This window comes from Diadema antillarum, unplaced genomic scaffold (genome assembly GCF_040938485.1).
Source record: "Diadema antillarum isolate AM-2024a unplaced genomic scaffold, OU_Dant_1.0 seq00001190_RagTag, whole genome shotgun sequence".
NCBI classification, from domain to species: Eukaryota; Metazoa; Echinodermata; class Echinoidea; order Diadematoida; family Diadematidae; genus Diadema; species Diadema antillarum.
Window position 1 is genome coordinate 261,803 of NW_027271988.1, and position 24,875 is coordinate 286,677.

Sequence of the window (24,875 nt, forward strand, 5' to 3'; positions counted from 1 at the left end):
GTCACTCAGATAAAACATAATGCATAACATTCCTCTGATTATTTTCTCCTTCCCAAAACCAGGGAGGTGGAAGGTCAACCTCCCTGCCCAGACAATGTAGTTCACATTGATAATATGAGTGGAATATACAGTGTACACTCCAATGAAGCTCAATTCCAAATGAATTATGAGCTCTACAATCCATTTAAATAAAAGTTAAAGCCCAAACATCTCTCCTGGTTTCATTTTTTTTTTCTAGCTCACCTGAGCCAAAGGCTCAAGTGAGCTACTGCGTTCACTCTTCATCCGGCGTCCGTCATGCGTCGTGCGTAAACTTTTTACATTTTCATCTTCTTAAAAACCCCATGACCAAACTTTGCAGGTAGCATGCGTGGGGGATAGGATCTCAGTTTATTCAAATGGGTATCATGCCCCAAACTCCCCAAAATTAAGGAAACTTTGAAAATCTTTTTCTCTAGAACCAAAAGTGATAGAGCTAAGTTAATACTTTGAGGTAGTACATTGATGACTGTAGTTTCAAGTCTGTTCATGATGGAATCAGGAGTGCCCCCCTTGGCACCCAGGGGAGGGGATGGGAGGGGTCAAAATTGGGGCCTAAATTGTACATGGTTCCTATTTTCCGACATGTTTGTATTTAATTTACAAATCAGTAGTTGCAATCTTAACAAATTTAATTTGTAGAGGGAGACAAATTGAAGAAACTCGCCCCTGAACATGATGGATTTTCACAAAACTTTGCAGGTAGCATTCCAAGGAGAATAAGATCTAAATTTGTTTGAATGGGCACCATGCTCCCCTTGGGGACCCAAGGGGGCCCAAACCTCCCAAATTTAGGGATATTCAAAAATGTTCTTCTCTATAATAAGAAGTGATAGAGCTTTAAGTCTTTTTTTTTAACTGCATAGTCAAACTTTCTAATTACAGTGTACTAAGCAAGTATTTTTACCAGTGTGAGGGAATATGCAAATGGACACCATACCTCCAGCTCTCAAAGCTGCCCCCACCTCCAAAGTTTGCAATATTCTGATCTAAGAGTCTGCAAGAATGCGTGGAAGGTGAACTCAACTCATTTGATCAGATAAAGTGTGTTTTACTGCTAGAGTTATTAACCTTTTCAAGTTTTGTATTTTGTCTCTCATGTCTCATCAGACAATATTTTTGTGAAGCACCTTTAACTCTCTCGTCCCTTTGAAGATCAATTTAGATACATGTGTCATACAAATTAGTGGGGCAGATATGTGAAAAAGATTCTCACATCCGGCAGAAAGTATGAAATTTTGCGAATAGGGGTATTTTGGGGCGCTGATTTAAAAAATTGCCGGATCCAAGAGATATGGCCACGGGATCGGCCACCATTTTGAATTCAAATATGGCCGCCGTCAAAAGATCCCTATCTTCATTTCTGAATGGCATAAGCCATTGAAATTTGATACATGAAAGCATGGTGATATGATGACTTCAGTAACAGACTTAAAGGGAAGCAGTCCTGAGATTTTCACTGTACTGATAATTAAGAAGAGTAAAAAATATAACCTTTCACCAATTTATACGCGTGGACATCAAAAATTGTCTCCGTACGCAATTTTTAAAAAATAATTCCTCCAAGCGATCATGTAAGAGCCTGCCAAAAGGTGCAACGTCATTGATGCCCTACTCTCAAGTTGACAGCCATGCCTCAGAAAACCAATTTAAGTGTTCAAAATGATCATATCTGATTTTTTCATAAAATGTGACAATATGTGGTTTTATTATTTCAAACAAAATATTTCAAGCTTATCTATATATACAATTGATATAAAAATAAATAGTAAACATGTATTTATAAAGAACTAGGGATGACGAGCAAAACACCCCTGGAAAGAGTTGTGCATCGATGACGTGTGACTCTCCGCCAAGACTTGCTCATTTGCAGAGTCACACTTTTTTAACCGAAATGTACGAGCTTATTTGGTGATTTGAAAGTTTGTTTTTGATGAAAGTAGTTCATTGGAGGTACCAACAACAACATATTTTTTTTAATTTCGTGAGGACTGCGTCTCTTTAATTGATATGTCTGACAGGCTGCATGGCAGCCAATTTGAATTTTCCTACATAGTTGTATCTCTATCTTGGGTTTGTAAATTAGGCTACCTGACTGAGCGCGCGTTTGTAACTGATCAAGTGCGCGCTCCTGTATTTACATTGTGATGTCAGTGAAAGGTGCATTATGCTTCATTTTTGCTGCACTTTTTGGCATGCCCGTGAATGTTAGTTGTGATGTTTGTCTTCGCAGCCATATTGGAATTCAAAATAGCGGGCATTGCGTTTGCCAGACACATCACATTAGTCCATTTTTAACTCAGTATGTTAAAATACTTGTTTGCACATAATTTCAGCGTCACTCACCACTTAGAACTCGAGATAGGGATTTTGAACATTACATCGAGGCGGCCATATTGGAATTCAAAATGGCGGCCATTCGATGTTTGTCAGACACTTAAGATTAATCTGCCATCAATTCAATATGTCAAAACACTCTTGTGTACCAAATTTTGGTGCCACAGGTGATTCAGAACTGAAGATAAGGATCTTTGAATTTATTTTGTGATGGTGGCCATATGGGAATTCAAAATGGCGGCTGACCCCTTCGTCAGATCTCTTGGATCCGGCAATTTTTGAAATCAGCGCCCAAAAATACCCCTATACGCAGAATTTCATACTTTCCGCTGGATGTGAGCATCTCGACCAATTTTTGCTACATATCTGCCCCACTATATAGTGTTGGGAAAAGGAAAATTCAAAGGACTTGGAACATCTTTTTCTGTTTTATGCGAAGGACTTGATGCAGAGACCAACCATCAGATGAGTCGGCGGATCTACCCTCTAATTGTATCTGTCATCATCGGTGTCTCTCTAGTTGTGTTCCAGGCAAAGCAGTTCAAGAAGTTGTACGAACATATAAAAAATGACAAGTAAGTCAATGTAAAACAAATTCATGAATAATTGTAAGGATCACAGGAGGCAATTTGAAAGGGGTGTTGTTATTTTATCTTTCCTGTCATTTGCTGGTAGAAATGCCTAGTTCTTTCCTACTTTTTACATCAGTTATCATTAGTCAGGGGACCCACATTTTAAGGCTTTAACATAACAGTTTTAGGTAGATGGCAAAGTACTTTGGCATTATTAATACATGTAATAAAGACAAACTTATTTGTCAGGGTTTTTTTGACAATCAAGAGGGTAATGTGAAAGCAATGTATTGCAGTGATATGCTCTTTCAGTATCTTATGCTATGTGCTTGAACAGAATGACAATTGAAACAAAATCGTGATTTTATTATTACATTATACTTCGTAATTCCTTCAGGGATTACGTTGACAAGAGAGACCCGCTGACGCATGCGCAGATTCCCCAATTTCGTTGACGGCGCATTTGCACTGAAGTATGGCTTCGGATGCCCATTTTTTCCCCTGAAAATATCGGCACGATCCTCAAGAGTAGGTTAGCGCTTTATTGGAAAATTGAAACATGAAGTCTCTCAGTTAAAGTGTAATTCACTTTAGAGACTATTTTTCACATTTTCGTCATCAAAATTTAATGACTGGTATGGAGGCGAGCACGGCTGCCTCTCCTATACCTCCAGCGGCGCCCGCTAAAGATGGCCCGCCAGGTCCGGGCACCGGCAAGGTCAGGATCCTGGTAGAAAAACACGCAAGTGGCAAGGCCGCAGTAGCTAACAGTAACATCACGAAGAAGACGATCGCATCGTCGGTCAGTAATACGAAGGTGAAGAAAGGTAATGCCAAACCCGTGGCGGGATCTTCAATACAAAAAACTTCAGCTCATATGACTGAATTCACCAAAAGGCTTGACAAAATGGAAAGTTTGCTTTCCAAAGTGATCGAAGCTCTCCCACAAGCGACCGCAAATTCATCGCGTTCGCCGGCCAACATGGCGACCGCCACGGGCAGTGGCAGGATACGAGTACGCGGGGTGCATACTATCCAACCGCGCCACACGCGGACATGAACTTGCCGGATAACTCGCCCACTGGGCAACTGGATATATACATGATAGATCATGATGAAGAAACTGCATCTGGGTTCGACCACGCAGAGCAGATCTCGCAGTACCAAGTGGAACAATTTGAGATCCCCACCATAGCAGCTAAATTCACCATTCCCACTGACATTGGGGATCCAATAGACGATGAAGTTGCCAAGTTACCTACCTCATGACTCACCAACTCGAACTGAAAGTCCTGGAGGATGTGGTTGGAAAGTATCCCTCTCCAAACAATTGTCAGCTTATCGATGTGCCCAAAGTGAATTCGCCTATCGGGCCACATCGTTATTGGATATCTTGACGATAACCATACTGATCAGTGAAAGTGAAACGAAAATGAAGGAATCCGTAATTACAACAGTAAGCCTTCTCACACATCTTAGGTTTGTGGTGCACCCAGAAAAGTCAGTGCACTATCCGACCAGGGAAATACAATTCCTTGGTTTTATGCTTGACACTGTGAAAATGACTATCAGTCTGCCAGAAGAAAAAATGACAGAAATCAGAGATCTGTGCACTAACTTGCTACATATGAATAGACCTTCAATTAGGCAAGTAGCATGAGTGATTGGAAAGACTGTAGCAAGCTTTGCGGCAGTACAGTATGGCCCATTATTTTATCGTCACCTGGAAAAGGACAAAATTGAAGCTCTGAAGGCAAACAAAGGTCATTTCGATAGAAAAATGGAACTATCCACAGAAGCAAAACAGGAGCTCCAGTGGTGGGTAGAGCACATTCACACTGCCTTCGCACCAATCCAGAGAAAGAAAGCAGATCTAGAATTGCGCTGAGATGCCAGTGGGGCAGGATGGGGTGCCACAAACCTCCACAGTAGTACTGGGGGAAGATAGAGTGAGAAGGAACTACATAAGGCAAAGCATAGTGGCATAAATTATCTTGAATTGGTTGCAGCTGGACATGGTCTCAAGTCGTACTGCAAAGATTTAAGAGATGTGCACGTCTTGCTGCGTGTAGACAACACTACAGCTGTAGCATACCTAAACAACATGGGAGGTGTTAAGTCCCCTAGCTGTAATGATGCCGCAAAAGAAATTTGGAAATGGTGCATACAGAAGCACATTTGGATCACTGCTTCCCACATTCCTGGGAAATTAAATGTAGAAGCGGACCACAGGTCAAGACAGTTTAATGATGGGTCTGAATGGATGCTAAATCCAGCAAAATTCCAGGAAATTGCCAATCACTATCAATGGTACCCCAGAAATTGACTTGTTTGCATCAAGACTAAGTAAACAAGTAGAGAGATATGTAGCATGGCAGCCAGACCCAGAGGCGGAAAATGTAGATGCCTTCACACTCAATTGGGGACCATTCGATTTCTATGCCTTTCCCCCCCCCCCCCCCTTCTGTCTTATCTCAAGATGTCTACAAAAAATTAGGCAGGACAAAGCAAAAGGCATCATAGTAGTACCAAACTGGCCCACCCAACCATGGTTCCCTGTATTAATGTCCTTGACCACTGAAAAACCAATATTATTAGGGCATAGTGCAGAACTGCTTACGCTTCCGGGAACTGGAGAACCTCATCCCCTGCATGACAGACTTGATCTGCTCTGTTTCAGGTGCTGCTAAAACCCCTAAGCAGAGGTGGACTGAATTCAAGGACAGTTGACATTATCACAGCATCGTGGCGAAAGTCTACAAAATCGCAGTATAGGGTTTGCATAATTGTTCAGTTGGAGAACATCCACTCATTTCGCGTTTCGTTAAAGTTGTGTTTCATCTTCGCCCACCATTACCCAGATAAAGTGAGATTTGGGATGTGAACATAGTGTTTAACAAATTTCGTAGGTGGGCACCTGCAAAGACACTTTCTTTGAAAGTGTTGACCTGGAAACTGTGCACATTAATGGCCTTAGAATCTGCGCAGAGAGTACAGTCGCTACACAATCTGCACCTTGACCACATGCAGCAAAAAACCAGTGGTGCTCAATTCGTTTTCAAGGACCTCTTAAAGCACAGCAGGCCAGGAAATGCTAACCTCAATTTGTCGATGAGGGCCTTCCCACAAGACAGACGACTGTGCATGGTGAACTACCTGCAGCACTACATCAAGCGAACAAGCACATTACGGGGCAAAGAGTGCTACCTGTTCATTAGCTTCAAGAAGCCTCATCATCGCATGACATCGCAAACCATAGCCAGGTGGATCAAGAGCATGCTTTCTGCTGCAGGGATAAATACGCATGTCTACGCAGCTCACTCTACACGAGCAGCTACGACATCAGCCGCAAGGTGTGCGGATTTGCCCATCAGTCAAATTCTGGCACAAGCAGGCTGGGCTGGGGAAAGGACATTTAGAAATTTCTACAACAAACCACTGGAAACGAGAAGTTTCACTGCAGCTGTGATCTTGAGCAAAAGCAACTTACAGCTGAATCCGCAGAATTAATGGCAGCCAGCCCCATGTTGACTACAGGGCCATTTAATCCAGGTAAATAACCTACACTTGTACTGCATAGATAAGCCAATAATTTATTTAGGCCGTTCACGGCTAACGGCTTTAAAATCTCTTGTCAACGTAATCCCTGAAGGAATTACAGAGTAAAATTGATAGATTAAACGAGAACTTACCTGTTTGTAGTTTAATCTCAATTATATGAGTAATATTACGGAAGGGATTACGTCCCTCCCTTCCCTCCCTGTGTATTCAAACTACAGTGGAAAGTTCTCGTTGATCTATGTTTTCGTTAGCCATGGCCGGCTTTTCTACGAATATTGGAGAATCTGCGCATGCATCAGCGGGTCTCTCTTGTCAACGTAATCCCTTTCGTAATATTACTCATATAATTGAGATCAAACTACAATCAGGTAAATTCTCGTTTAATCTGTCAATTAAAATTTTATTTTCATTACGAAATGATCACTTTCAGTTTTCCCATTCTAGAAGACCTTTTTGTCATGGGGGAGGGGGGGGGGGTGCAAAAATATCTCTTTTGTTTTCAATCTGTAATTTTCCTGTTTCAAATTACCAAGCTGATTTCTGTGGATAGGTGACAAAATGAAGCACAATGTAGTTACAGAGGATTTTACATCGCAAATCTGAAGTAATATTATAGGTTTTGCTTGTTGGTGATAGCTAAGGATAAGTTAACTGTGAATTATATTTTAACATAGAGTTGGAAGTTGACCAGTCACTTTAATATCCTCTTCTGTCGATTCTGTAGCTGAGATGATGTTTATCAATTTGTTTCATTGCAATACAATATCTTTGTGCTACTCTGATTTTTTTTGTCATATATATATATATATATATATGAATATATATCTATTTATTTATTTTTGCTATCATAGATACCTTGTTGGCCAACAGCTTGTGAACTATGAACCCAAATTATTGCGAGACAGTGCCACCCAGACAGCAGAACATTGAAGTCATGAGGGATGAATATGGAAAGTGGGATGTCACACTATAATCACTGCTCATTTCTTTCCAGTTGAAATGTCTTCTGATATTTAATCAGAGCAGATCCTAGAAGTTGATCAAGTTTGTGTGTGGAGTACAAGTCCATAGACCAATTTTTGTTCTCTTAGTCCATCTCCATTTGAAACTGGTGTATCACAAACTATTTGTGATCTGAATAAAAACACAAGCCTCTACTGATCTAGAATTGTCAGAACTAGTGATGTTTTTGCACTCTTTTTTTTTCAAAATTAATTTGTCGGGACATCTTGGCTGTATTAGACGAAATGAGTGCAACAAGATGAACTATTGGAAATGCTAGAGCTATTTCAGTTCATAGTCTCACTTTGGCAGAATCACGAAGGGATTGTCTGTTCCTTGCTATGTACAGATGTCTGCATACGTTATATGTGCACCCTAATCATTTGCATTTCCACGCTGCATTTATAACTGTGACTGTTACGTGACTATATATTTTGCCCATTGTCATAAAGCTTACTAGATACAAATTTTAACTGGTTTGATGATGCTTGAGGCCACAATGTGTCAGTGTGAATGATTGGCATCATGAAAGCTGCCTGTAGGGAATGTTTTTACCTTTGATAGTGCACCCTTAATATTGCCCATTTTATTTTATTAGTTATTTATTTTTGTAATCACTACAAGATTATGTTGCAATGGAGATGTATATTGATTGTAATTAACTGTAAATCTATGCATTCCATTTGAAGTTCTGAGATTATTTGAAGAACATACACAGTGTACATGCACGTTCATAATTTTGTCAAAGCGAAAGTACGTTTGGCTTATGGTGAGGTGTTTCATTGTTTTGGCTACTTCATCTTCTAGTGTCAGAGATGGCATTTTTCGTCCTTCCATTTTGTTCTGTATTAGAAGAAATCATCACACTTTAGGTGTCTGTGCTGCCTCCAGTTTTGCTTACCTGGTGTGTTTGCTTTCTGTAATTTGTAGAATTCTTCTCAACCAGTGATGACAGCACCAATTTTTTTCTTTTTAATGTACATTTTGAACGGATTATCTCATTTTCCTGAAACTTCACTGCTGTGTTCTATTAATATTGCCACATTCTCCCAGTGCTTAGATATACACTGTATATTTGGGTTTCATGTGGGTTTTAGTATTTTAAGTATGATATTGCATTCTGACAATTGCAAACAAAGGTCCTCACAATGGGCAATTCGTTTATTCACCAGTTATTGCCAAGAGTGATGTGAAATCCTTTAAATTAATTTATGCCTTATGAAATCCAAAAATATTGTTTTGTTCCGTGATTTGTTCATAATTTCATTTGATAATAATAGCTAGTTTTTATGTAGAACGTTTCACACTGGTTTTGTTAAGTACCTAAATGCACTTTACAGACTATTTTTACCCTAGTCACTGGATACATTATTTCCAGTCAGCACTGACAGTGCTCACTCTCCGCTCCCTGGGAAGCATTCCAACCAGTCACAGCCATTTTACAGGCGCGCACATGCTGATCAACCAAGATAGACTTTCTCATCCTGACTGATACCCATTTATACTCCTGGATGGAGAGCAGCAATGTGGACAAAGTGCCTTGCTGAAGGGCAAATGTGTCGGGCTTGGTATGGACTCAAACCCACGAACCATACCATACTTTTGTCATTCATTTGATGCAAGATGTTAACATTTATCATTTATTAACCCGTGAATGTCTAATTTTTGTGTTTTTAAATGCAATCCAAAGACAAAGTTAATTGATGTAGTGTGAAACTAAATTTAGGCCCCTTGCCAAGAAGTGAGAGAAGTGACCTGTGTAATCTGCCTTCAATGAAAATTAAAGGAAAAAGTTGGACATATAAGTGTATTATTACAATTCTGGATAGATTTTTCTACTGAAGATTTTATATGTCACATTTCTTTTGTTTAACCCTAATCAGGCAGGGCTTTTATGGCTATGCAAAAAACCGGGGGGGGGGGGGGGGGGGGGGGGGGGGGGGGGGGGGGGGGGGGGATTCCGCCCCCGACATCTCAGCGATCAGTGGTACAATCAATTTTTAATTTGAGAATCTACTCTTTGGTCTGTAAATCTGTTTTGGCATATTCAACAATTGTACGTCACAAAAACTTTTCATTTTTTGTTTTTACTTTGTTTTTTATTGGAAATTGTCACTGACCACTTTTCTACCATAATTAGCATAAAATCAATCAATTAAAGTGATTAATTGTAAAAATAATCAGGTTTTTATGACTTTCATGACAGAGCACTGTTTTCCATAGGAAATGTACACAAAATCACAAAATTGTGCCCGTTTTGGGGCGACATGCTGTTACAAAAATGGGCGTGGCTTCAATAAAGTATGTGTGGATGTTGCAAATTTGGTCTCAAAAGTTGCACGAGACTTGAACAAAGAAAGTCAAGAAGCCTCGCGATGAGGCCTTCTCGCATTACAGAAATATAGCGCAAAATGTCGAGGGGGGCGGATTCTGCCCGCCCCGGCCCTGTTTAGCAAAAGAAAAAAATAGGGTAAAAAATGCAAGTATTTCCGTTGCTATGGTATATCATACAATAGAAATGGCCTCTCTTTTTTTTCTTCTTCTTCTTTTTTGGCTTTTATTTAGACACAACATGTGTAGCATGCATTTGTCAGTTTCCCCATGAGCATAGCATGTGTTACTCGTTAGTGTTCAACCTATATTTTTGTAGCAAACGCAACACCATGAGGTTGGGATCAGGGCCCTACAGATTAAATAGAGAATTTAAAGTGTATCAATACCCTGAAATTAAACTTCATGACATGGAAGAGCATTGCTCTAATATTTTCTGAAAGAAACAAAGCACAATTAACAGAAACAGAATGCATGTTGAAGGAAGTGTTCAAAACTTAGATAGGTCATCCCTTTTGCATGCAAATTTTTGAAAATTTGGTGAGAACACTTAGGTATTGAAGAAAACGCTATTTGGAAACCTCCTGTAAATTTTGAACTCAAGAGGGTTTTTATTGAGTTAAATTGACTGTTAGGATTTGAATAATTATTTCGTAATACGAAACTACTAAACTAGTTTTACAGACTTGTGTGATGCACTTAAATGTAGTTCATGTAAGTGGTGTGTTGTTATTTGCCATAGATAACGAAGTAAAAGAAGCTAGTGAATTCTTCCTTTCTGACAGCTTTAACATACATATCCAAGTATAAGTATCATATTACAACCACTGCAGGATTAGTATATGCAGCTGTGCCTCGTACACAGAATACGTTACAGTGAGCATTTGGTGCATTATTTGAATTTTAACGGCTAACAACCTTGAAATATCACAGAAATGTTATAGCTTTACAATAGTCTTGCCATTCTGGTGGAATATATCATGTTCTGTGCTATTTGGGAAGGAATGCAAAAGGGATGGCCCATCTTTAAAGGACAAGTTCACCTTCATGTATACTTCATGTATGTGTTGATTAAGTAAATGCAGGAACATTAGTAGAACACATTGTTGAAAGTTTGAGGAAAGTCGGACAATCCGTTCAAAAGTTATGAATTTTTAAAATTTCAATGGCCCCCATCGCTGGATGCAAAGACTACTATACTTTGTGATGTCACATGTAGAACAGTGTAGAGAAAATATTAAGAAATTCAACATATTTTCTCTTTTTTAGCAAAGGCAGAAGGCAGGAGAATAGTAGTACCCTTAACATACTTGAGCAACAAGTCAAGAGAATGTGTGCTTTTCAACAACAAAAAAAGAAATTTTGTGGAATTCTCTTAATATTTTCTTTATATCATTTTATGCATGTGACATTACAAACTGTAATAGTCTTCACATCCAGCAGTGGTGGCACTGAAACTTTGCAAATTCATAACTGTTGATTTTCCTCAAATTTTCACGAATGTGTTCTACTATTATTGCTGCATTTACCCAATCCACTTATGTATAAAGATGAACTTGTCCTATACTATGTCTATAAGACCTAGAAAATGTCTGTAGTGTAGTTATATGCAATAGCATTTCTTTTTGTATTTGATGGTCATACAAGTGCAGTCCAGTGTACAGTTATGCAGAAAATGACCTTGTATGAGTATATGTTTAGCTTTAAATGTTATCACTGAGTTGAAATTCACTTGCTTTGAGTTTTCATCACTGTAAGAGTAGTAAAAAGTCTCAACTGCTGCTATGCAGGTCATATATTTCTTCAGTGTGTGTCAGCAGAGGTATTTACTAGTTGTGTAACTCCACTGTCCACTTTTAATGTGCGAAAAATATTTGCCCTTTGAATTGAACTCTGAACATAGAGTTTTCAGCAAATGGACATGCATTTAGTGGGTTTTATAGAAACTAGATTGTCAGGAATCGGAACCCAATTGTCCATTTACCTCTCTAGCATATTCTGACTTTCTAGCTTTAGTCATCATTTCATAATGTTTAAAGCAGTTCAAATAGCAATTACTCTAGAACGTGAAGTTCATTCTGTAAGAGACATTTTTGTTTAAAATTTATGTGTTAGAGATAGACAGTGTATTAATAAATTTACACATCAAGTAACAAAAGAAATCAATACATTTGATAAAGAAAGCTTTGATTAATCAGTATTGTGCTCCAACAACAGACTATCTTCTGAGCTTATCGCAATTTGTTGCCATTGTTACTGAACTTTGGTGTCATTCTTGCCAATCCTACATCTGTATCTCTTTTGTACAGTTGCATTACTTAATTAAAGCAAGATACATGAATTAGCTTGGGGGGGGGGGGGGGGGGGGGGGAGACCAATTCCCTGTGTATGGTAAGTTATGTTCAAACATTACAAGAGTGACTTTGTGTTGAAGATGTACAATATGCTTTACATGATGCACGAAGACATGATAAGCACTGTTCGAATAAGATGGCTATTTTGAAATGCTTCCTGGCTACGCTGATATCTGTTATTTAGCTCACCTGAGTCATGTGGCTCCAGTGAGCTATTCTGATCATTTACCATTGGGCATCCGCTGTGTGTCATGCTTTGTGTGTTGTGCAGTGTGCATTGTGTGTCATATGTAAACTTTTTCACATCCCCCCAACCACCCTCCCCATCTAGGGAGGTTTGATGGCCAACCCTGCTGTGGGGCCAATTGCCCCAAATTAGCTAATTTTCATGCTTTGTTTTCATCTGCTGGAGTAATAATTGCTGGGTTTTGCCTGAACTTGGCAACAATCAGCCGTATCTGGGCACTTACCCCCTGGGCAACTACCCTACGGATAACCCCCACCTGGGTAATTACCCCCCAGGGCTATTCCTGTTTCATAAAACTTGTTATCAGTGACAAGTGCCACATTTCTATGACAAATTTGCTCTCAGCCAATCAGATGCAAGGATTTCAGTAGCTTGTCACATCTATGACAACTTGTCACTGATAGCAAGTTTTATGAAACGGGGCCCTGATCTGTCCTAACAGTATAATTACAGCTTATTTTCCAGACAAGTATAAGGGTCATTCTTCGCAAAGTATAACATACATACTAGTATGTCTGTGTCCCTCTAGTTTAAAGGTAATATATACAAAAATAAAAGGTTATTTCGTTACTTTCTTCTGTGTTTACGATGATTTATATACATGTAAATAGGATAACATACAAAAATTGGGATGAATTGTTTATCCTGACCTATTATCTTAATTTTCCCACATCTGTACCACTGAAAACGCCATGTCCCACGGACACTACAAATAAATATCCTAATGTCGCATTTCAAGATGGAAGCTTGTTGAAACGTTTTTAAATACATTTTGAATTCATTTCAGAGCGTACTGTTAAATTATTAGCATAAGATATACCAACATCAAACGATTTAAGAAAAAATGAAATTAATAATTCTAAATTTGTTGAATAAAGATACCATTAATAATAATAATAATAATAATAATAATAATAAAATCATGTGTCCCGCAATTTTGCGTCATCTCTGTCACAAACATTTAGGGCACCATTAAAGGGAAGGTAAACCCAAAGAGCAATGTGGATTGAGTGAAAGCAGCAACATCATCAGAACACATCAGTGAAAGTTTGAGGAAAATCGGACGAACGATGCAAAAGTTATGAATTTTTTAAGTTTCGGTGTTCGAACCGCTGGATGAGGAGACTACTAGAGGATATGACGTATGAGTGGACAGCAATACAAAGAAAATATAAAGGAAATTCGACAAAAATTCACTTTTCTAGAATTATGAAAGAGCAGTGGACCAACCTCTTTCAGAAAGCAGGGGGAATAATTGCTGCCCTTAACATATGTCAATATCAAGTTGATGGAATTTGTAATTTTTATGAAAAATTGATTTTTGTAGAATTTTCTTTATATTTTCTTGGTATTGTTGTCCACTCATACGTCATAACCTCTAGTAGTCTCCTCATCCAGCCGTTCCAACACCAAAACTTTAAGAATTCATAACTTTTGCATCGATTGTCCGATTTTCTTCAAATTTTCACTGATGTGCTTTACTAATGTTGCTGCTTTCACTCAATCCACATTGCTCTTGGGGTTTATCTTCCCTTTAATGAAAAATGTCGGGTACCCTAGGTTTCAATTTTAGTGCTACATGAGAGTTACATGTTGAAGTTAAAGAACTCACCTGGTTTTCCCCCTATTTTAATCAAGAAAGTATTTTTTTTTAATTTGTGACAAAAGCCAATTTGTACCTTTATTCAGCATCATCTCCGAACACTCAAAATTACATATCAAATCACATATCAAATCACATTAATCAATAATTTTGGTGGCATAACGGAAGAGAAGAGTATACCCTCTGCCAGTACGCACGGTTCTTACCACAGGTGAATGAATTAGAAAGATGATATGAGGCCATTAATTGTCGGACCCGTCATTTCCGTCACGTCGACGTTGATGGAATTTTTTCTGTATTACAAAATTACAATAAAGTGATATCAAAAATGCATGGTGTTAAAGGGGCCCTGAAGCCCAAATCAGCCTAATTTTCATGTTTAGGCCAATTTTATGCAATGTTATGTGCTGATTTTGCATTTACGACGACTTTTGGATGATTCTGACGAATGAAAGTGCTATTTTGAGAGAAGATAAGCTCTGGGAACGCCTCTTGAAATACTGTCAAAACACGCGAACGGCGCGTAGGTCCTGTTGACGTCATCTCAAGCATGATGCGAGTTCGAACAGACGCTACTCGGCTCTATTACTACAATATATTGTATATACGATTCCATTAGCTTTTGTTTGTCTACAGTGGCTAACACAACTATTTTTTTTTTGGATAACCCTTTCCCTGGAAACATGAGCAATTCATCGGATAGTATAGCATGGAAGAGAGGGTTAAATTGACTCTTCAAGTTCAGATTCTGAACAAATGCAGAATTTTGTGACAAAATTCCTGCAGTTTTGCCTGGTCCACGGTGCAGATAGCTGTCGCTCGGTTTGATGATGGAGAAGACATTGAGAGGCGGCTTGGTACAGAGATTGGTAAACCAGACTGTTCATTTTCATTTAACTGAAATTCGATTGGTTTTTGTTGCGAAACTGTAGTTTTCTAGCTACCAATTTGCCCCTTACCCGTACTTTTGCGGCTTCAACGTGCATATCAAATATATCACATTTGAATTATTGTTATTATTATTTATAATATTATTATGTATTTATATCACCCCGATCGGCCTGGGGAGCGAGCATTTGCTACAGTCACTGCCAGCCGAGCTTTGGCCTTAGCTATAATACTTATAACGAGGCTTAGCCTCGGCATTTATCGTTTTTTCATGAGCTGAGCTACAATTGTAGGAACTCGAACTGCATGACCAGAATTGAGATTTGCTTCACTTTAAAAATAATAAAAAGTTCTTGGAACTTTCGGCAATCATATTTGCATAAGCATTGAATTATGGTAATGGGCTATGAAAAAAACCCAAACAAACATACTTATTGTGGACAAATTATTGTGGGGAATTATGCATTGATTGGGCTCCCACCAGCTCATCAGCCCCGGCAGTTTCACGGCATGCCGATGAACGAACAACAGCGCCCAAGGCCTGCACTGCACTAGGCTCATGCTGATGAATGATGTTTCATTTCATTAATTATCCCCGCTCTTTATCTGATCATAATGCCTACATCAGAAATTTCTGCGCATTCACATGAACAGAATTTTTAATCAGACCTTTTATTGGTTCTGAAAATGTTACAGCAAAATATGTGTAGATCTATACATATGGATTTTTTTTTTTGTCCAGCAATTTTAATATTTTTTATAATTATGTCAATTCATGAGACAAACTCTGATCATTCCAATTTCAGAGCAAAGCCTTAATTTATCGTTACAAATAATGTCTACTGTATTGATAGTATCATTTTATTTTTCACTTCATCTATTTTCATTGATTTACATACACCCATTTCTTCTATCAACTCTTTGTCGGTATGCCATGGTGCAAACCCCCTGTGTGCCACATTATTCTGAGTGTAAACAATATTATTTTTTCAAACCTATTAAACTTTTTTTTTCATATTTGTGTTAGTTACCCTGGACATGTAATGAAGATAAATTTGTATGTTCTTTATTTACAGGACTTTTTTTTTTGTAATGTGCAATTCAAAGACATTGTTGCATATACATGTACATTCATATTCTTATTTGTTGTAACAATGTCAAACAAGTTGTTATTCCTTGGAGAAATGTGGAAATATGAAAATTAAATTGAAATGAACAGACCTTACGTAAGGGAGACCGGTCAAATGAACTGAACCGCATACTACAATTTGATTCTTCTTGATTTCAGTGTAGCGAATCTCGCTATGACGTCATCCGGAGAAGGTGTCTCCGACCTGTGAGTCTGGTGCAGAACTAGCGCCTCCAACCGTTCCTCACCCATGGGGCGTGATCGCGTTCGCGTCGGGTGGTCGCGTTACCCGACATTTCGTAAATAACATGCCCTATACGAAGGGTCAGGTAAGGAGGGGTAAAATAATCACAATTTAATACAGATAATCCTTTACATAAGGCTGATCGTTTAACGCGACTATATGTAAAAAAGTGTCATTCAAGTGATGAAGTATCGGGTGAATCAGGGACAGCGAATCCAGTGAATAAATCAAAGCAAAAGACATCAAACAAGCCACAAAATAGCACAGAAATTAATGGCAATAACAAATAAGAGTATAAAATATCCTCAGAAACATAATTCTATGGCTAATATAAAACAATAGCATTACAGGATGAAGAATTATGATGCACAAATACGGAAAAGCTGTAGTGCAGGCCCTATACTTCCGATCAAAACAGCAAATCTATAAGCGTTAACATAATTATGAAGAATTCTATTGCAAAACGCGCTAACTCCATTCTTGTTAATTTGATTGATATTGATTGATTGCTTTATTGTCCACTCTGGAAATTCTTTGTACATCGGATATCACAGCAAAATAAACATTAAATACATCACAGGTACACCACAGATATATCACAGAATACAAATGAAACTAACTCATACTTACATACAATATTTAGCATATACCCATATTCCATAATACCATAATACATTAACCCGATCGACATTTATAACTTTACAAAAACTATTAATATATATCACTTTTATACAATTATTCAACACATAGATATATCATTAGTATCGTTTCCTGCATCATTATATTCACCAAACAATGTATCACCTACCTATACCAATGTATGTTTTTATAATTCACTCCAAAAAATATTCCAATACAGTCAAACCTGTCTATAGCGGCCACCCAAGGGATACGGAAAAAGTGGCGGTTATAGACAGGTGGCCGCTATAGACAGGTAATCCAACTTTGTGTGCATTGCCTACATGTACGTGTACATGTATCATCGTTGTAGACGTCTATAAATACTTACGATATATATATATATATATATAACATGTACATGTATCTGCAAATTCAGCCAATAGTGTATCAGAACACTGAATTGTTCTAAAAATGCAGAAATTCCTTCGCGTGGGAAGTAGACCCCCCCCCCCCCACACACACACCCTCTCCCTTTAAAGGTGCATGGTCCCCGTGTTTTAGTCAAATGCGTACGCGGGCGCACGGCGCAAGTTTCCTATAGAGACCTACGCTATCGACTTCTTTTGGCGCTTACGCTTTGGCCCACTTTCCCGAGTCCGAAGAAGTCCGATTCACTGTAGTCAGTGGTCCGATCACAGTTCGGCTCATGATTCGGCTGAGGGGGATGACAGCTTTAGCAAACTTCTTTTGTGATGTCATAATAACAAGCATATATGCACGCACCCTGGCATTACTACAGACTGCGCGATGCGCAGAGAAGACAACAAAGGCAACGTTACTTAGCAGCACCTACGCACTTTACTCTTGATGACAGCTCTACTTCGGTAATCTTCGGCAGTATCATCAACAGCGCCATCTACACTACCGGGACTATGCCCCTTTAAGCAATCTCCACAGTCTTATCATGCATTCTGTACACAGTGAATGCACACACACATGGAACATGGCAACAAAAAAATGTGACATATTCCACGATTTTAATAGCCAAACGACTTTTTCCTCAATTTTCTTTTGCTTAACTGATTGTATTTTGCTAAAATTCCACCAAGTGTACAACAGATCATTTAATATTAGTTCTAAACATGCAAAAGCTCCCTCGAGTGGGAGGGGGGGGGGGGGTTACTGTCTTCCCCCTTCTGTTCTAGACTTGTACACAGTAAAGACGCAGACATGAGAAAAGAGGTAGGTACTACATTAGATGATTACATAGTCCTTTAATGTTAATTTTTCTTACTTTTGAAATTAAAAATTTTCCAAATATTTCACTGCAAAGTGTGCACCAGGATGTTGGAATTCACATCTAGACGCAATGCATGAACATATCTGTTTAATTGACTGCAGAATATGTTAAATTAGATGCCCAGAAATCAATTTGATTGAACGAACGCAGCATATACGTGATCACGTGACTGTACAGTGTATCACTATGAATTTATGAATGAACGGATAGTGAAATGGTGCTTGTCTTATGAATTTCAGTTGAAAAAGTGTTATTTAAAGTAAGGTTAGAGGTAATGTGAATGTTCCAAAATGAATTTGAATGAAGAGATCATGAAATTGCATAGGTGAAATCATTTCACCTAGGCTAAATTTTGCTATTGAATGCAGCAATAAGGAATTGCGAAATTGGCCCGGAAAACCTATATCATGCTGTGCAGGGCCCTTGACATGTATAGCCCCAAGGTATTCCCACCCCACATGAATTAAGGGTTTTAAAGTGAAAAGAGTCGTGTATGCCTAATTTCTTCGGCAATGGAAGTAACAAATGAGATACCTAAAACACCAAACCCATCCAGTTATTCTTATTCTTTAAGGGGCCCCCAGCCAGTAGCTGGAAAGTGCTCCCGTAATATTTTATTTTAAGTGAAAAGAATAATGGCTATAATTTCTTTTGCAATGGAAGTAGTACTCAACGATGTATCAAAAATACCGAAACCAGTTATAGCTGTACGGGGCCCCACACAGTATTCCTAAAGTGTCCCCACATGTGATTTTATTTGGCTATAAAGCTCCCATTCCACCATCATGATCTGTGCACCCCGATCCATTCAATCTGACAGATCGGGAGAGAGCGGCAAAAGTGTACGGGGACCTGGAGCATCGTAGCACTAGCAGCAGCGTTTGGGTGACGGGGTTGGATCCACTGGCGTAGCCAGGGGGGGGGGGGGGGGGGCGATGGGGGCGGTCGCCCCCCCCCTAAGATTTGGACCGGGGATTTGGGAGGCGGAAAAAAAAAATGCGTGTATACTGTATGCATGCACATGAAGCGGGTCTCCTTTGCAACCTTTCATCAAATAATATATATTTTTTTTAATATTTCACTCAAAGTGAGCACCAGAGGATCGTTGAATTTCAATTCAAAATATGCAAAATCTCTCGTGCTTGGGAGGGGGTATCCCCCTCCCAAACCCTCCCCCTCTGTGCCTCTTTCCCTAGCTAAGTACACTTTTTAGATTTACAAAAAATTCTGAATAATTCTGAGTGCACAAGACTTATATTCCGAAAACTGAAGGTTCCCTCATGTATAAGGGGAATTTCCCCTTTTAATCGACCCTTTCCTCCCTCAGCCCCCCCCCCCCCATCAGTTTTTTTTTTTTTTTTTTTTTTTTTTGGTGATTTCCCAAATGTTGCTTCCATCAAATATGCGTATACGAGATATCTCAATTTCAACCCTAAAAAGATAAAAGCTCCATCGGAAGGGAAGGGTGGAGATAACACTCGCCCACGCCTTCTCCCTGCTCGCCCCCCCCCCCCCCCCCCCACCATGCAAAGAAGTAGACTGTGACTATACCCAGATCGCTTTATTTCAATTCTAAGAACGCAAAAGCTCCGCGAGCGGGAGGGGGAATCCCCCTTCCCCTAAGCTCTACCTCACTAGACTTTATACATACGCACAGATGGTGCACATTCGGAATAAGAGCTAAATTCCGTGATTTTAACACTTCGATGAAAAAGTATTGCACCAAAAATTTGCACCAGATCGCTGAATTTCAGGTCTGAAAACGCAAAATCACCTTCGTGTGGGAGGGGATATGCCCCTATCTACACCCTCGTGTGCATGCTTTTTCTGTTTGATTGCTGAACAGACAGCGTTCATGATATTCAGTGTCAGAATTAATACAAGAAGACTAGTGTATTTAAATTATACCATTTTATAGGCAAATTATTCAATTATAATCTACACTAAAATATACTGCAACCTTAAACAAGTGGGACTGTTTCAACTCGTTGAAACACGCAAAAACATGCATCAAATTGCACCATTTGCAACATCAAAATGCAAAAAGTTCTCACCGTAGGAGGGGGGGGGGGGGGGGGACTCCCCCCTCCCACACCCTCACCCTCACCCTCCCCTACCCCCTCGCTCGCTCCACTCGCTCGGGTTAAGTCGCGTTCATGAAAAGAATTAATACAAGAAGTGTATCTAAATTATACCATTTTATAGGCAAATTGTTCAATAATAATCTACACTAAAATATACTGCTACCTTCAACAAGTGGGACTGTTTCACGGCGATAAAACGCGCAAAAACATACTTCAAATTGCACCATTTGCAAAATCAAAATGCAAAAAGTTCTTACCGTAGGAGGGGGGACTCCCCCCTCCCACACCCTCCCCTCCCCCCTCGCTCGCTCCGCTCGCTCGGGTTCAGTCGCGTTCATGATATTCAGTGAAAAGAATTAATACAAGAAGTGTATCTAAATTATACCATTTTATAGGCAAATTGTTCAATAATAATCCACACTAGAATATACTGCTACCTTAAACAAGTGGCACTGTTTCACGTCGATAAAACGAGCAAAAACATGCATCAAATTGCACCATTTGCAAAATCAAAATGCAAAAAGTTCTTACCGTGGGAGGGGGACACCCCCCTCCCATACCCTCCCCTCCCCCCTCGCTCGCTCCGCTCGCTCGGGTTCAGTCGCGTTCATGATATTCAGTGAACAGAATTAATACAAGAAGTGTATTTAAATTATACCATTTTATAGACAAATTGTTCAATAATAATCTACACTAAAATATACTGCTACCTTCAACAAGTGGCACTGTTTCACGTCGATAAAACGCGCAAAAACATGCATCAAATTGCACCATTTGCAACATCAAAATGCAAAAAGTTCTTACTGTGGGAGGGGGGACACCCCCCTCCCACGCCCTCCCCTACCCCATCGCTCGCTCCGCTCGCTCTGATTCAGTCACGTTCATAATATTCAGTAAAAAGAATTAATACAAGAAGTGTATCTAAATTATACCATTTTGTAGGCAAATTGTTAAATAATAATCTACATCAAAATAAACTGCTACCTTCAACAAGTGGGACTGTTTCACGGCGATAAAACGCGCAAAAACATACTTCAAATTGCACCATTTGCAAAATCAAAATGCAAAAAGTTCTTACCGTAGGAGGGGGGGGGGGGGGGACTCCCCCCTCCCACACCCTCCCCTCCCCCCTCGCTCCGCTCGCTCGGGTTCAGTCGCGTTCATGATATTCAGTGAAAAGAATTAATACAAGAAGTGTATCTAAATTATACCATTTTATAGGCAAATTGTTCAATAATAATCCACACTAGAATATACTGCTACCTTAAACAAGTGGCACTGTTTCACGTCGATAAAACGAGCAAAAACATGCATCAATTGCACCATTTGCAAAATCAAAATGCAAAAAGTTCTTACCGTGGGAGGGGGACACCCCCCTCCCATACCCTCCCCTCCCCCCTCGCTCGCTCCGCTCGCTCGGGTTCAGTCGCGTTCATGATATTCAGTGAACAGAATTAATACAAGAAGTGTATTTAAATTATACCATTTTATAGACAAATTGTTCAATAATAATCTACACTAAAATATACTGCTACCTTCAACAAGTGGCACTGTTTCACGTCGATAAAACGCGCAAAAACATGCATCAAATTGCACCATTTGCAACATCAAAATGCAAAAAGTTCTTACTGTGGGAGGGGGGACACCCCCCTCCCACGCCCTCACCCTACCCCCACGCTCGCTCCGCTCGCTCTGATTCAGTCACGTTCATAATATTCAGTAAAAAGAATTAATACAAGAAGTGTATCTAAATTATACCATTTTGTAGGCAAATTGTTAAATAATAATCTACATCAAAATAAACTGCTACCTTCAACAAGTGGGACTGTTTCACGGCGATAAAACGCGCAAAAACATACTTCAAATTGCACCATTTGCAAAATCAAAATGCAAAAAGTTCTTACCGTAGGAGGGGGGGGGGGGGGGACTCCCCCCTCCCACACCCTCCCCTCCCCCCTCGCTCGCTCCGCTCGCTCGGGTTCAGTCGCGTTCATGATATTCAGTGAAAAGAATTAATACAAGAAGTGTATCTAAATTATACCATTTTATAGGCAAATTGTTCAATAATAATCCACACTAGAATATACTGCTACCTTAAACAAGTGGCACTGTTTCACGTCGATAAAACGAGCAAAAACATGCATCAAATTGCACCATTTGCAAAATCAAAATGCAAAAAGTTCTTACCGTGGGAGGGGGACACCCCCTCCCATACCCTCCCCTCCCCCCTCGCTCGCTCCGCTCGCTCGGGTTCAGTCGCGTTCATGATATTCAGTGAACAGAATTAATACAAGAAGTGTATTTAAATTATACCATTTTATAGACAAATTGTTCAATAATAATCTACACTAAAATATACTGCTACCTTCAACAAGTGGCACTGTTTCACGTCGATAAAACGCGCAAAAACATGCATCAAATTGCACCATTTGCAACATCAAAATGCAAAAAGTTCTTACTGTGGGAGGGGGGACACCCCCTCCCACGCCCTCCCCTACCCCCACGCTCGCTCCGCTCGCTCTGATTCAGTCGCGTTCATAATATTCAGTAAAAAGAATTAATACAAGAAGTGTATCTAAATTATACCATTTTGTAGGCAAATTGTTAATAATAATCTACATCAAAATAAACTGCTACCATAAACAAGTGGGACTGTTTCACGTCGATAAAACGCGCAAAAACATGCATCAAATTGCACCATTTGCAACATCAAAATGCAAAAAGTTCTTACCCCCTCCCACACCCCCCCCCCCCTCGCTCAGCTCCGCTCGCTCGGGCTCGGTCGCTTCGCTCCCTCGCAGACTAACCGCCCCCCCCCCCTAAGATGAAATCCTGGCTACGCCGTTGGTTGGATCAGGCAATTTTACAGATCGGGAAGAAATTTTGAACTTGTTCAAAATTTCTTCCCCATCTCCCCATCTAGATTGACCTATTTTGAATCGTAGTTCAAACGGGGAGAGCGCAGTGACAGTGTAAATACCGCGGATGAGCGTAACAATGCCAGGTTTTTCTGAGCGTTTGTAACAGCGGCACAAGGACGGGAAGTAAACTAGACACCGACCAGCCGACGCGCGTTTTTCCGCTGCTGCGCCTCTTTCTTGATCAAAGCACGACCTTCCCACTAAGTTCTCTACTCTCGTATAAAATCAAGGCCTGTTCCTCCGACGCTCTTAGTACGCTTCATTCCCGCTTTGATTACGCTGTTGGCCGCTTTAGCTACGCTGTTCCTACGCTTTCCCAGACTCAATTGCGCACGTCTTCCGCTCTCGCCGCTCTAAAATCGAACGTAGCTGATACGCTGGAAAAAATGTTTGCCAGAAGAAGATCAAAAATATCGAGAAGCAAAACTGATGATGAGGAGGAGGACGTTGTCGTCGCGAAAATGAAGACGAAGGAGCGCATATTTAAGAAGAAGAAGAAGAAGAGAACGATGAAGACAAAGAAGAGAAGAAAGCAGCAAAGCAGCCACCCACAAGGCGAAGAAAGAGGGACTGCACGTGACTCAGATGGTAACATGAAGAAGAAGAGGAGGGCATGGACGAATTTTGAATATGAAATCCTCTACAACAGGAAGAAGAGGGACAAGAAAAGCAAGGACATCAAGAAAAAACCTTTTTGGAAAGATCACTTTAGTCTACGTCTTTGATTAATATAATGAATTGCAGCAGAAGAACCGCGAGTTGATGAGCCTCTCCGATGTCTGCAGTGTAATCTCTTTAGTTCTGCATGGTAACAAGTTGACTGACTGAGTCGGCAGCCGAATCGGGGTATATCGGGGCACATCGAGTACTTTTTAGCTTTCTATTCTATTCTAAATCTAAATAATCATTAACTGAGCCATCACTTAATGTGACCGATACCCCCATCCAATTGTTATCCTGATGATGTTTCGACAGCTCTTCAACAAAACTGGTGATTTGATACTTTCTGTAAAGGTAAACATTCTTAATAAAAAGTATGATACATCATTTAAATTGTAGATATGAGATTCACAAACTTTGTCAGAAATAGTTGCTTAATAAGACGACCTATGATCTAGAATTTTACATGGAGAAATGTGAACTTCAAAGTGATCATTGTAGAAGTGACATGTCTGAATTCGACTAGATTGTTTGTTATATCATCTCAATAGCATTGAAGGTAAGTAGGGAAGTGGAGTTCTTATGCCCTGGAAAGAACATACGAAAGATATATCGCTAGCATAAAAGTAATTTAATCTACAAAATTCATCAGCTGGATATAGTCTAAGAAATCAAGAAATTTATCATGACTCCATTTTAAAAATCATAGGGGACACTTCTTGGCTACTGATTGGGACCCCGTACAGGATGAAATAACTGGCTTTGGTGTTTTGAGTATCTCCGTTGTGTTCTACTTCAATAAACCAGTTCGAGGTTCCAGTTTGAGCATGAGCAGAAAAAGGTCATTTGTACCGAGAGACAGGTTGGTTTTTAATTTCACTGACATAAGCATCTGTAATGCTATGATTATTCATGGATCCTTATAAATGGTGCCTGCCAGTACATCCACCTGACAGCAAGCCTGGTATTTGGCATTGTTAGC

At 39.7% G+C, this 24,875-nt stretch overlaps 1 protein-coding gene across 1 annotated transcript in view; it reads left to right on the forward strand.

Annotated features, from left to right (window-relative positions):
* LOC139744590 (E3 ubiquitin-protein ligase MARCHF6-like) overlaps nt 1-9,302 on the forward strand; it is a 246,330-nt gene extending 237,028 nt beyond the window's left edge. The window contains 2 exon segments of the mRNA XM_071655019.1: nt 2,816-2,951; nt 7,361-9,302. Coding sequence (XP_071511120.1) covers nt 2,816-2,951; nt 7,361-7,439 — 215 coding nt within the window. The 3' untranslated portion in view covers nt 7,440-9,302.
* Nucleotides 9,303-24,875: the final 15,573 nt, after the last annotated feature.